At 46.3% G+C, this 11356-nt stretch overlaps 3 protein-coding genes across 3 annotated transcripts; 1 reads left to right on the forward strand and 2 right to left on the reverse strand.

Moving 5' to 3' along the window:
• Nucleotides 1–459: 459 nt before the first annotated feature.
• F4812DRAFT_442964 (uncharacterized protein) lies at nt 460–3337 on the reverse strand. Its single transcript, XM_047935359.1, has 3 exons — nt 2729–3337; nt 2568–2678; nt 460–2458 (listed from the first exon to the last, which is right to left on the reverse strand). The coding sequence occupies exons 1-3, from the start codon at nt 2936–2938 to the stop codon at nt 941–943; spliced, it is 1839 nt and encodes a 612-aa protein (XP_047786629.1). The 5' UTR covers nt 2939–3337; the 3' UTR covers nt 460–940.
• Nucleotides 3338–3358: 21 nt separating this feature from the next.
• Nucleotides 3359–5708, reverse strand: F4812DRAFT_442971 (cytochrome P450). Its single transcript, XM_047935360.1, has 5 exons — nt 5364–5708; nt 5183–5308; nt 4961–5120; nt 4295–4903; nt 3359–4227 (listed from the first exon to the last, which is right to left on the reverse strand). The coding sequence occupies exons 1-5, from the start codon at nt 5607–5609 to the stop codon at nt 3830–3832; spliced, it is 1539 nt and encodes a 512-aa protein (XP_047786630.1). The 5' UTR covers nt 5610–5708; the 3' UTR covers nt 3359–3829.
• A 354-nt stretch (nt 5709–6062) lies between these two features.
• F4812DRAFT_452953 (uncharacterized protein) lies at nt 6063–9083 on the forward strand (the record flags this gene model as incomplete). Its single annotated transcript, XM_047936414.1, has 6 exons — nt 6063–6440; nt 6522–6833; nt 6889–7009; nt 7058–7368; nt 7434–8318; nt 8436–9083. 6 exons carry the CDS (start codon nt 6063–6065, stop codon nt 9081–9083), a joined length of 2655 nt encoding a protein of 884 aa, XP_047786631.1.
• Between the last annotated feature and the right edge of the window lie 2273 nt (nt 9084–11356).

Consider the following 11356-nt stretch of genomic DNA (forward strand, 5'->3'; position numbering starts at 1 on the left):
ACAGAAACCCAGTAGAAAACCAAGACTAGAGAAATCCAGATGGCTATTAGAGTGAGTACTTATGTAAATTGCGAGATAGATTTAGAGGAAAGGGGGTAGCTGAATGAAACACTTGAATTATTAGTGGTGTTTATACAAGTTCGACGGACACCCCTCGGGGTGTCCGTCGAACTTGAGTAGACGGAACTGGAAATAGAATGCGAGATGCGAGATGCGAGAACATGTGTTCCCACCAAGCGTTTACGGAAATCAGCAATAAACTCTCAGTCGCAATCGCGTACAGGTTTTTGTTGGCAATTAACAAGAAGGTAGGTAAGTTTATGATTCCTGCAGTTGGCTAGCAAATGCTATTCTGCAGGCATGGGAAATAAGACCAAACTGAGTTGCTTCTAGTCATTGGACTTTTGAGACGGTGTTGGTTGCAACTTTTATGTAGGATGTGTGGTGGTTAGTTACCTACATTCCCAATGGGCCCCAGTGACATTTAGATTTGATGGCGGCTAAGGGATTGTGGTGGAAGGGGGGGTGCCGGGTTGTGCTTAGCGGGGATGAAGGATTTGCGGCAAGGCTTGGACTATTGAGTTACCGGAATGATCGGAGGGGGAGAAAAGGATGCATGTATCACTTCGACAATTTTAGTGCCCGGGCCTTCAATGACTTCTATGAGGCAGGATCAACTTTATCTCTTGCTCTACCTACCTACCTCTACCTAAGGTAGGTACCTTTACCCAGCATTTGCATGTTAATTACCGGTAGACGTCGTGGTTAGGCCACGTCACTATGTCATTTAAGGAATAAGACGTTGAATTAAGCACTAGGAAATGCTCAAAAAGATATTATCACCATAGCAGTCTAATTTAGATCCGTAGGTTCTATCTAGACCCAGGTACAAGTGTGTTGGTGTATCCGTTGAGGGTAATTGCCTCGAGTTTACCTTAACTCAAACATCGATGGTATGAGTCCGTTTGATCAAATCCGCTGCTCTTTCTGCGACTGCATATACTGTAGTTAATGGGTTGCCTCTGGTGGTAATTGGCATAATGCTGGAGTCAACCACACGCAAGTTGTCAACTCCATACACACAGAGCTCTGGATTGACGACGCCACCCCGCTCGAGTGGGAGCATCGCGCACGTGCTTGTAGGATGCCAGCAGGTCAATGCTGCCTTTTTGACATATTCCTTTGCTTGTGCTAGATCGCTCAAATCGCCGGGTGCGCCGCGGCTGCGTCTTCCCTCAGGCTTGAGGTAATGGCTAAGGGGTTCAGAGTGGGCAATTGTATCAATATAACGAAAGAGCCTAGCTAATACCTCAATATCTAGAGGGTGCTCAAGATAACGTGGATCGATAGCCGGCTTATCAGCGGGATCAGGTGAGGTGATGTGAGAGCTGCCACGGGAGAGGGGAAACAGAAGAGCGACACAGATAGTGAAGAAATTGCCATCATTGCTAGCTTTGTGCACTATGTCGGCCCCAGCACCTTCTGGGATAAAGTTACCACAGGCGGCATAGGTGAAGAAGTTCCCTGCGGCTTCATCCGGCTGTGCTAACAGCGAGTGGACAAAGGAAGTATGAAAGGGCGAGAAGGCATCTTGGGTAGCCTCCTGTGTTGCAGCTTCGAGGACATCCTTTAGTGTTTGTTGACCATTCGACTCCTTCACGAAGTCCATAACGGGCAGCATCCCACCTGCAAAGTTTCCACCAACGGCAAATGGGCCGGTCTTCTTGGCCATGTACTCCTCCATAGCGGCCGCGATAGCTTCAGGCTGCTGCCGGCTGAGGCCGTCCATCGTCTTGACACCATCAGCTACTTCGAAGCTAACACCGACGTTTAGATGATCCTGGAGGTTCTCGCCGACATTGGGATTGTTTACCACCAAAGGGATGCCGAACTTCCCGAGAAGATCTCGAGACCCAACTCCTGATAACTCAAGCAGTTTCGGTGTGCCGAAAGCCCCAGCTGCTAATATAACTTCTTTGGTGGCTTTAGCTACTTTGATGTGGCCTTCTTTTTGAAATTGTACACCGACGGCCTTTGGATTACCCCCATCGTTATTGAATATGATCTTTTGGGCCATAGCACCCGTTACAACGTGCAAATTGGGTCTGGATTTGGCGGGTTCTAGGTAGGCTGTAGCTGAGTCGCTGCGGGTGCTCGAGGCTGGATCAATGCTCATAGCGTTGATGTACCCGCCGGTCAGCTTGCCAGAGAATGGGTCTCCAGATGCCGGATACCCCAGGGTAGCGAGAGTATCTACCCATGCTGTTGGAAGTGGATCATTGATCTCTTCTGGGAATGAAGCCTGAACTGGGCCGTCCGTAGCTCGAATAGCATCGTCGATGTAACCTAAACGTAGGTGGTCGCAGGCTGCCGCCGAGGGACGTGAGAGGGTGTGGAATTTCTTGTAGTAAGGTGCTAAAGTCTTCCAGTCCCAGCCTGGGTTGCCAAATTCAGCCCACTGCAAAACTTGTAATTAGCAACCCTAGCCATTTCTTTTATCGCAATGCGTGGCATCAAATCATAAGATCACTACAGGAATAATAGGGAATGTCTGATATTTTACTTACAGCATCTATGGAGCTCTTTGAGTTAGCTACAAAAGCCTGCCCGTTGATAGCACTAGAGCCTCCCAGAAGTCTTCCCTGTGAAAGTGGTATGACTTTATTATCGAGTCCTTTCTACTCAGGTGGTTAGCCGACACCTATGCGAGTAACATCCTCGTACATACCTGGGGGACGCTGCGATAGTCCCAGTCAAAATCTTCCTTGCCGAGAAGCGACGGCCATAGTGCTGGAGTACGGATGCGAGGGTCAGTGGTGTGATCATCTCCGGCTTCGAGGACAAGAACTGAAGTGTTTGGATCCTCGGTGAGGCGTGCCGCAACAACTAAGCCAGCTTGTCCACCACCGACGATAATGAAATCATTATTGGTATCCATTTATACTTTAAAAAATTTGAGCGCTAGGATTTTCAGTTGTCGATAAGCCAAATGAGATGAGAGAAGGCAGATTCCGGGTCAAGATATGATCTCCACGGGGAACAAAGACCTATCTAGAAAATTGCCCACCGAGTATGACAGGCACCTAACCTAAACTTACGATCAAAGAGTTATGTCGCCGAAGATTGCCCTAGAATGTTTCTGACAAGCCGTTATCACTATACAATTACCGCAGGCATGGACGCTCCTGTTTTCCAACAGCATTTTCCAACATGCAGTTGGTAGGACTTAACCAGCGGATATCATATCTCCCCGCAGTTGACCCTACCAATCATACATTTAACTGCACCCATTACGATTACGGTTGGTAATAAGGATGATTGGCTTAGAATATGGTACTACCTTAGGCTCACTGCTCACGCTAATAATAAAAATCCGGAAGTATTTCGCCGCGTTTATATATTACATATAACGATTTATAGTTTTTATAATTTTATTGCTATACGAATGGCAAGAAAGCCCGTTAGACTTTTACCTACCTAAATACTGTACCTTTTCACCCCCCCTCCTTATCCCCTTTATGTGAGGAAGTTAGTATATAGCTGCAATCGTGTCGTATTTTATATGCGAGCCATGATCCTTCGAGCAGCCACCATGTTTCGTAATCATGTAGTACAACCAACAGTATGAATAGATTAAATATCATCTAATACTTACCCGCCACTATGCAGTGTCACGACGTTGGCGACGAAACATGCCAACACACCGAAAAGATTATGTGTAGTACTCACCGCATAATCTTTCAATGTTAACTAAAATTTGGATCTAGACCATACAATACCTAGTGACTTGTTCCATACATCTTGCGTTATGCATGAAGGCAGACTCCAACTACATTCTTTCTCGCACATAGACCTCCTGTGTGGGATCCGGAAAGCCTAACTCCAAGACCTGCAGGGCCCGAGGTCTGCCGCGGCCCTCACCGAAACTAATATCGTAGCGTCCCAGCATGGTAGCAAAAACCAACTTGATCTCAACTGCGGCAATGAAACGACCAGGACAGGCAAACCGGCCGTGTCCAAATGTGATGTGGCTACTATCAGTCGATGAGTATTGGTGACGCGTCATGAACCCTGGATCCTGGCGCTTTTTGCTATATCTAAAACCGTCGAAATCATCATTTTCACACCCAAGGCTTGACGTGTTGACTACACATATATATGCCCCTTTAGGAAGAACCAGCCCATCAGACAGGGTTAACTTCTCCTTAACAATACGCTTAAAACTCACTGCAAATGGTTTGATCAGTTTTTCTCTCGCTCGTATATTGTTCAAAAAAGGATGTGGATTTCTCACGTGGGCTTGGGGCATTTACTCGCTGTGACTCTTTCATAAAACTATCCATCTTGATCAACTTTGCAGGGGTGCCCTTTTGCCAACCCCCATCATCCTCCAGGACATGCCGCACCTCCTCACGGAGCGGCTCCAAGTATTCAGGATGGACAACCAGGTCGTACAAGCAGTCAATTAATCCCGCCGATACTGTGTAGAGCGATCCAATCACGGAGAAGACGTATCGTGTTGCAATATTTTGAGCGGATCGTTCGTCGCCCTCGGCTTCATCAATCATCCACTGCAACACATCCTCGGGTTTTAAATATCCTTCGCTTCCTTCGCGGGCCTGTCGCCGCCGCTCTTCGATCAGAGGAATTAAATAAGAATGTACACGCTTGAGGCCCTGTCGTAATTTCCGTCGCGTTGGCAACACAGGGCCCACTATGGGATGCAACACTCCCGGAAGACACTTAAGGATAAGTGCTGTAAGAAAAATCTGTGATGTGGTGTAAATATTGTCAGAGTGCCAGTCCTCGTTCCGACATAAGGGGAAGCCGACCCAGGTCCGCGAGGTCAGACGTGAAATTATGCGGGTCATAACAACGTTGAAGTTCACGGCCACCCATTTGCCTGATATGACAAACGTCAGTGGAATAGTTATCTGTTTCGAGATAATAACCTAGGTACCTTTGCATGGTGGCATCTCAACTCCCAGACTATAGTTTAACTCTTCAGCCAAGGTGGGTAAGAGCGATCCAAGCCGAGGTGTGAGCTTGTTTCGGATGACATTGAAACTGAGGTGACTACCCAACAGTATCGTCATTCCAGTGTATTTCCCTTGCATATCCTATGCCAGACTTTGTTAGCGACACTCCGACTGGTGAACATTGAGACGTAAATCTGACAGACCTCAGATAGAGCTTCAATGGGGTGAAGTCTATCATCATGCATGTTTTGTAATTCATATACATATCGAGGGGGGAGGACCGTCATGTTTGAGTCGGGGCGCACGATAGTAAACACGGTGTTTGGGTACTATTGTTGTTTGGGAACAGTTCGCCTAACTTAGAGAAGCGTGGGGGCTGCTTACCTTTTCCCAGGCCTTTCTCGTTATATACCAACCGCCAAAGACGAATCGATATCTAGTGACGAAGAGAGGCTCAAGCCACCACTTACGGCCGACAATAGGCGTACCTGGCACAATTGTGTGCTTCGTGAACTTAGGTGCTACTTCTAGAGTAGTAATTAGGAATGAGGCGATAAATATCCATACGAGGTACGCAACAGGAAGCTGATCCGGAAGATAGTAGGCAAGGAACGGAGTGAATGACAACATGACTCCAGCATTTGACAAGTGAAGTATATTGTATAAAAGACAACCGGTAAGAAAGAATTTAAATTTCACTGAAATATATTTATGGTGCTATGAACGACAAGAACGCCACATGGAAGCATTACGAATCGAGTTAGGGTAGGTACCTCCTATGAATGTAAGCCTGGTTGAAATGCAACCCAACCACATTGAATGAGTCCCAACAGAGGTAAGCATCAGTTTTAAATACGGATGAGATTCAAAAATATAGAGACCACAACGTGCGAATACGACTGGCAACGTATAAGAATTGTCCCCCGTGTGTTACTCAAGGATCAGAGTACATGATAGCCACTTTGACTAAGACAAATCCTTATAAAAGATACAGAGCTTTCCAATGAACACTAAAGTTCCAAGTTTTGATGCCTACCTTACCTATCAATTTTTGTCATATCCATTCTCGTCTTTGTTTACAAGATGGATCTTAACATTCTAGCAAAACAGCTTATTAATGAGCTTGTCGAAAGATGCCACAGTCGCTATGGATTTAGTTCCATGACGTGCACCGTCTACGATACAGCATGGGTGTCTATGGTTTCAAAGCCGGTCGAGGATACACGAGTTTGGCTATTTCCCGCGAGTTTTGAGTCCATACTGCGCACGCAAATACCGAATGGTGGTTGGAATGAGGGAACTATAGAGACTGACAGCATACTTGACACAGCAGCTGCATTATATGCTCTTTGCAAGCATCGCCGAGATTATAAGGAAGATGATCTAGAAGGGAGAATTTCAAGCGCAGCACATTTCCTGACTAAGCGTTTAAACAAGATGGATCTATCTGGGATACTTCCAGTTGGGTTTGAACTTCTTCTCCCATCCTTGTTACGCCTCTTGGCCATCGAAGGAATCATCCTGGACTTTCTAGCGTACTAGTCTTTATTGAAAATCCGAGAGCAAAAGTTAGCTCGCATCGATTTTGACAAAATATATAGAGGGGCAAAATCATCGATCCTTCACTCTCTCGAGGCGTTTATCGGCGAGGTCGACTTTGATCGTCTAAGCCACCATAAAGTTGTCGGTAGTATGATGGCTTCGCCGTCATCTACCGCGGCGTATTTGATGAACTGCTCAACTTGGGATGACGAGTCAGAGGAGTACCTTCGATATGTGGTAGAGACCAAATCAGGAACGAGAACAGGAGATGTTCCAAGTGCATTTCCATCTACTCTTTTCGAAACGTCATGGGTTTGTGCAAGTTTGTCCTCTCGCAATAGTCTAACCTAATTGCAAAATATAACAGGTTCTGTCTACATTACTCGAAAGTGGTTTCACTGAGGATGACTTGGGTCCGAGTCAACTGCAGAAAGTTAAGAAGTATTTCATGGAATCGTTTACTTCTGGTTCAGGCTTGATAGGATTTGGTATGTACCAGTATAGCTGCGTTTTGTATATGAAGCTGACACATGTAGCTCCGCTATTAGAGGCGGATGCCGATGATACAGCAAAAGGTATAACTATGATGAGCTTGCTAGGAGTCCCGATATCTGTGTCGCCACTCATTGAGAGATACAGTGATGGTGAGAAATTTCGAACTTACAGCAATGAGATAACCGCAAGTATATCTACGAATAGCAATGTCCTGACCGCCATGTGTATGGCTCCTCTGGAGAATAGGCATCGGCCAGCGATTGAGATGGTTGTGAAGTTCCTTTGTGAGACATGGTGGAAGAATTCTCATAATATCCGAGACAAATGGGTAAGACCGGATCCTGCTGATATAGTATAATATTCTGATCATATTCTTAGCATGTATCATCGTATTATCCCATGATGCTTATGGCACAGTCTCTCCACAAGTACCTTGGATTATACGATAAAGACTATATTGCACGCAGGGGCGGGAAACTGCAGCCAAGGCGGTTTTCTGGAGTTTCCGCCACACTACATGATGCTGTTATCGTACTCTTTCAGAGCCTGTCATTTTTACTCGTGGCTCAGAGGGAAGATGGTTCCTGGCAAGGCAAGCGCGAGAGCACAGCATTAGCAGTGATAACTATCAACATCGTCGCATCTTTGCCAATCGTTAGACCCCTGCTCGGTCAAGTCAAAACAGCAATTGATAACGGATGCATGTTTCTATCCAGAAATTTGGAGTCCAAGCCGGAGCGCATATGGATCGAGAAGGTTACTTACGGCTCGCAATATATATCGGATGCGTTCACTCTTGCAGCACTAAGATATTCGGACCAGGACTTCGTCACCAACTTGGAAACATCGGTTACAGGTACACTGGATGCTATCTTGAAGCCTTTGAAATTCTTTCGGCAGTTGCCTATGTTCTCATGTACGCCTGAATGGTCCACGGTAGCATCATTGATCGAAGGTTCACTCTTCGAAAGCCTATTGCGCAAGGCATGCTTCGAAGTGTTCCCTGATAATCTAAGCGGCAATGAGTCGCACTTCTCATTCATCCCTTTCACCTGGACGTCGGGTAACAACCTCCATTCTAGGCCCCTTACACCTGGTATCATGTTGGAAATGATGATCATATCCGCTTTGGCCTATCAAATGGATGAGTTTATTGAAAGCAAGGTGGCAAAATTGTCAATCGAATCTGTCAAGTCACTCAGAAAATCGGTTATGCAGTTATTCGACGAAGTAATAAGCAAAACCCCAGACGTATTAGTCAAGAACGCTGGACCATTGCCGTCAGACTCCCTTGAATTACATGTAAGATATCATGTCTCCAACTAATCCTTTCACGTGCATAATATCCGGGCATCGAAGTGGACTAACCCCAGAAAGAACCTGTCTACAGGGAATAGGAGCGACGGGATAGATGTTCAGCAAGTATGTGGAGTCTTCAAGGCCTTTATCTCTTACATATGGTATGCTCCGTACAATCGGATCGCAACTCAGAACAGCCGAGCGCAATTACGAATCGCAGTGGAAGACTTCTTAATTGCGCATCTAACCCAGACAGAAGATAACTATTACTTGGCTAGGCAAAGCCGGAGTGAACAACTCAATCGCAAGTTCCTCCAACCCCCGAAGTCGTCGCTTCTTGATTGGGTGCGTACCACCTCAGGAGATCACACTGCCGGCCCCTTCGCCTTTACGGCATTTATCAGCATGTTGGGAAATGGGACCGACTGTCTCAATTCACCTTTGGCAAAATACGTTGCGCAAGACGTTTCTCGACACTTGGCAGCGCTCTGCCGACTCTACAATGACTTCGGCTCTGTGACACGCGATATGGCGGAAGGCAACCTAAATAGCGTCAATTTCCCCGAGTTCGGTGCTGAACTAGAGATCGCAAAGAAGGATTTGCTGCGAATAGGAGAGTATGAACGCCGGTGCCTAAACCAGTCGTTAGCTGAGTTGCGGCCGTTGGTGGATGAGGCTGTTTTTGCTTCCTTGCAGGTCTTCTGTACTTCGGCAGATATGTACGGTGAAATGTATGTCATAAAGGATTTAACGCCGGCTATCAAGTGATTAGAGAGACAAGATGGTAAGTAGAGAAAACTATAGTCCTTGAGACGTTGGAAATCACGAGGAGGACGCACTGGATTGCTTTCAAGTACGAGACGGGGCCCTATCCATTAGAACTCTCTCCCTAGGATAGTGTTATGAGACCAAAGCGAACCTGAATACAATACCTTTTCACTGCGTCTTATTTTGCGAGGTGGTTACCCCTGAGATCCTTTTTGGGCTTGCCATTACGAATTGTCGAATGGAGGACGTTTGACCTAGAATAGCGGATTAATGGTAGCTCAATAGATGGCAACAGGTACTAGACACCACCAAATCCAAAGAGATTTTCTTAAGCGGCATTCTAGGTATCAAAGCTTCAAGGTACTTATTGACTTTTCTTACTTGATAAGAACTTCTTCGGGTGGGGTTCGCGGTCCGTTGTTGGTTTGATAGGCCAGTGCTACCTGTTTCCAGAGCTCGTCATGGTGTTTAGGAACCGCCATCTTTCTATAGTAATAGTAACTGAAAGATTTAAGTGTAGCCATATCTCAGGTTTAGGTACCTACCTATTCGGATATCTTATGCAGTAGATTCTTGAGAAATGCCGAGGTGTTGGCCGGGTTGGAGGCATTAGGGGTTGCTGAAAATAACTAAAGCTTCAAATGAAATATTTAAGGGGCTATGGGTTAAGTTGATATAGAAGAAGCGCTTTAAGATTAAAATGGGCTTAAAGCTTCTAAAATAGTTTTAAGATTGCAAGATCGCTATTTCTATTTTAAATTTTGTTTAATTGCCAGTTACTTTTTTCTATCCCTTTCCAGATAAAACGCGCTGCAGATACAAACACAAGGACTATAAATTTTGGAGGCGCCGGTGGCGTCTACCAGCGAAGCCGGTTTTTCTGGGATAGATAATTGCGCTCTGCGTAAATAGATGTACGTTACCGCTTCCTTTTCACGACCTGGCAACGTTGGATCACTCATTGTTTACCACGTCCATGTTAGGTAGGTACGCAAGCACCAGAACGTGCTCCTAGGTAAACAAATTAACTATTGGGAGACTTAACACAACAGTATAAATAGAATCATCCGCTCCGCACTCCTACAAGAGGAATTCGCTCGATTCGGGTCGTTGACTCGTTCCCACCGCGTCTTCCGTCGTTATATCCCCCATTTCAGTAACGTGAACTTGGCCGATGTAGAACCTTTGTCTAGATACGATACGGGCGGATACCATCCCGTCCACCGCGGCGACCTAATTCATAACCGATACAGAGTGTTCTATAAGCTTGGGTATGGGCATTTCTCCACCGTCTGGCTTGCGCGCGACAGGAAGACACGCAACCTCGTCGCGGTCAAAATTGGCACCGCCGACTCTGATCCAAAGCAAGCAGACAAATTATCGGCCCTTAGCCTGGCTACCGGGAGCAGTTTCTTTCCTCCCGTCCTCGATAGCTTCAAGGTACGAGGCGCCAATGGCGTCCATCCTTGTTACGTGAGAGAGTTGGCGCTAGGTAGTCTCAAAAATCTGCTGCGATTGCCCCCTTATGTATTCAGTCCGCATATTGCTCGAGCCTTGATCGCACAATTGGTATTAGCCACGACATCAATGCATAGCCACGGGTTTGTCCACGGAGATACGTTTCAATTCTTGGTCGGAAGTAACTGGAACAATATCTGCTAATACTTGAGCACTTTCCATCGTTTATTACCTAGACCTCAATCTAGATAATGTTCTTCTAAGAGCCGCTCCCGCATTTAAACGTCTCTCAAATGAAGGTCTATATGAAGTCTACCGTTCACCACGGTACCAGGTCTCGGTGTTCACGAAGGACGAAGAACTACCAACAAACGTACCTTCTGAAAACGTTGTCTCCGTTTTCCTTGGCGAGTTGGAACAAATCTCCCTCGAAGAAGCAAGAATCCGGATAGCCGATCTCGGCGACGAACACATTCCTTTATCGGTAGAGAACATAGGTTATTCATTCGAGCATGTCGCATACTATCCTCCAGAGTTCATTTTCGGCCCAGAGAAGAAGAGGCAAGTCTCGCCCGCGTCTGATATCTGGGCCCTTGCTTATTGTATATGGAACCTGCTCGGGGCAAGCCCGCTTTTAGACAATAGCTGGGAGGATGAGGATTTAACAAGGGTTGTACAAGTCGACCCCCCTGGACCGGGCGAGATGCCGATTTCCTGGTGGAAAAATTGGGAAGATCACTCGGGTTGCTATACTGAGACTCGCGACCGGCTGCCCGTCTTTGCGAGGTACGTTGGGCCGTGGGAGTTCAAGTTCC

The sequence above is a fragment of the Daldinia caldariorum genome (assembly GCF_022478825.1).
Source record: "Daldinia caldariorum strain CBS 122874 unplaced genomic scaffold F4812scaffold_20, whole genome shotgun sequence".
Classification (NCBI taxonomy): domain Eukaryota; kingdom Fungi; phylum Ascomycota; class Sordariomycetes; order Xylariales; family Hypoxylaceae; genus Daldinia; species Daldinia caldariorum.

Coding starts and splice junctions, on each gene's coding strand:
- F4812DRAFT_442964 (XM_047935359.1), bottom strand. CDS start 2,938: ATGGATACCAATAATGATTTCATTATCGTCGGTGGTGGACAAGCTGGC. Junction 2,679..2,728: donor ACTATCGCAGCGTCCCCCAG/GTATGTACGAGG, acceptor CCACCTGAGTAG/AAAGGACTCGATAATAAAGT. Junction 2,459..2,567: donor CAAAGAGCTCCATAGATGCT/GTAAGTAAAATA, acceptor CAAGTTTTGCAG/TGGGCTGAATTTGGCAACCC.
- F4812DRAFT_442971 (XM_047935360.1), bottom strand. CDS start 5,609: ATGTTGTCATTCACTCCGTTCCTTGCCTACTATCTTCCGGATCAGCTT. Junction 5,309..5,363: donor CGAGAAAGGCCTGGGAAAAG/GTAAGCAGCCCC, acceptor AAACAACAATAG/TACCCAAACACCGTGTTTAC. Junction 4,228..4,294: donor AGTAAATGCCCCAAGCCCAC/GTGAGAAATCCA, acceptor AACCATTTGCAG/TGAGTTTTAAGCGTATTGTT.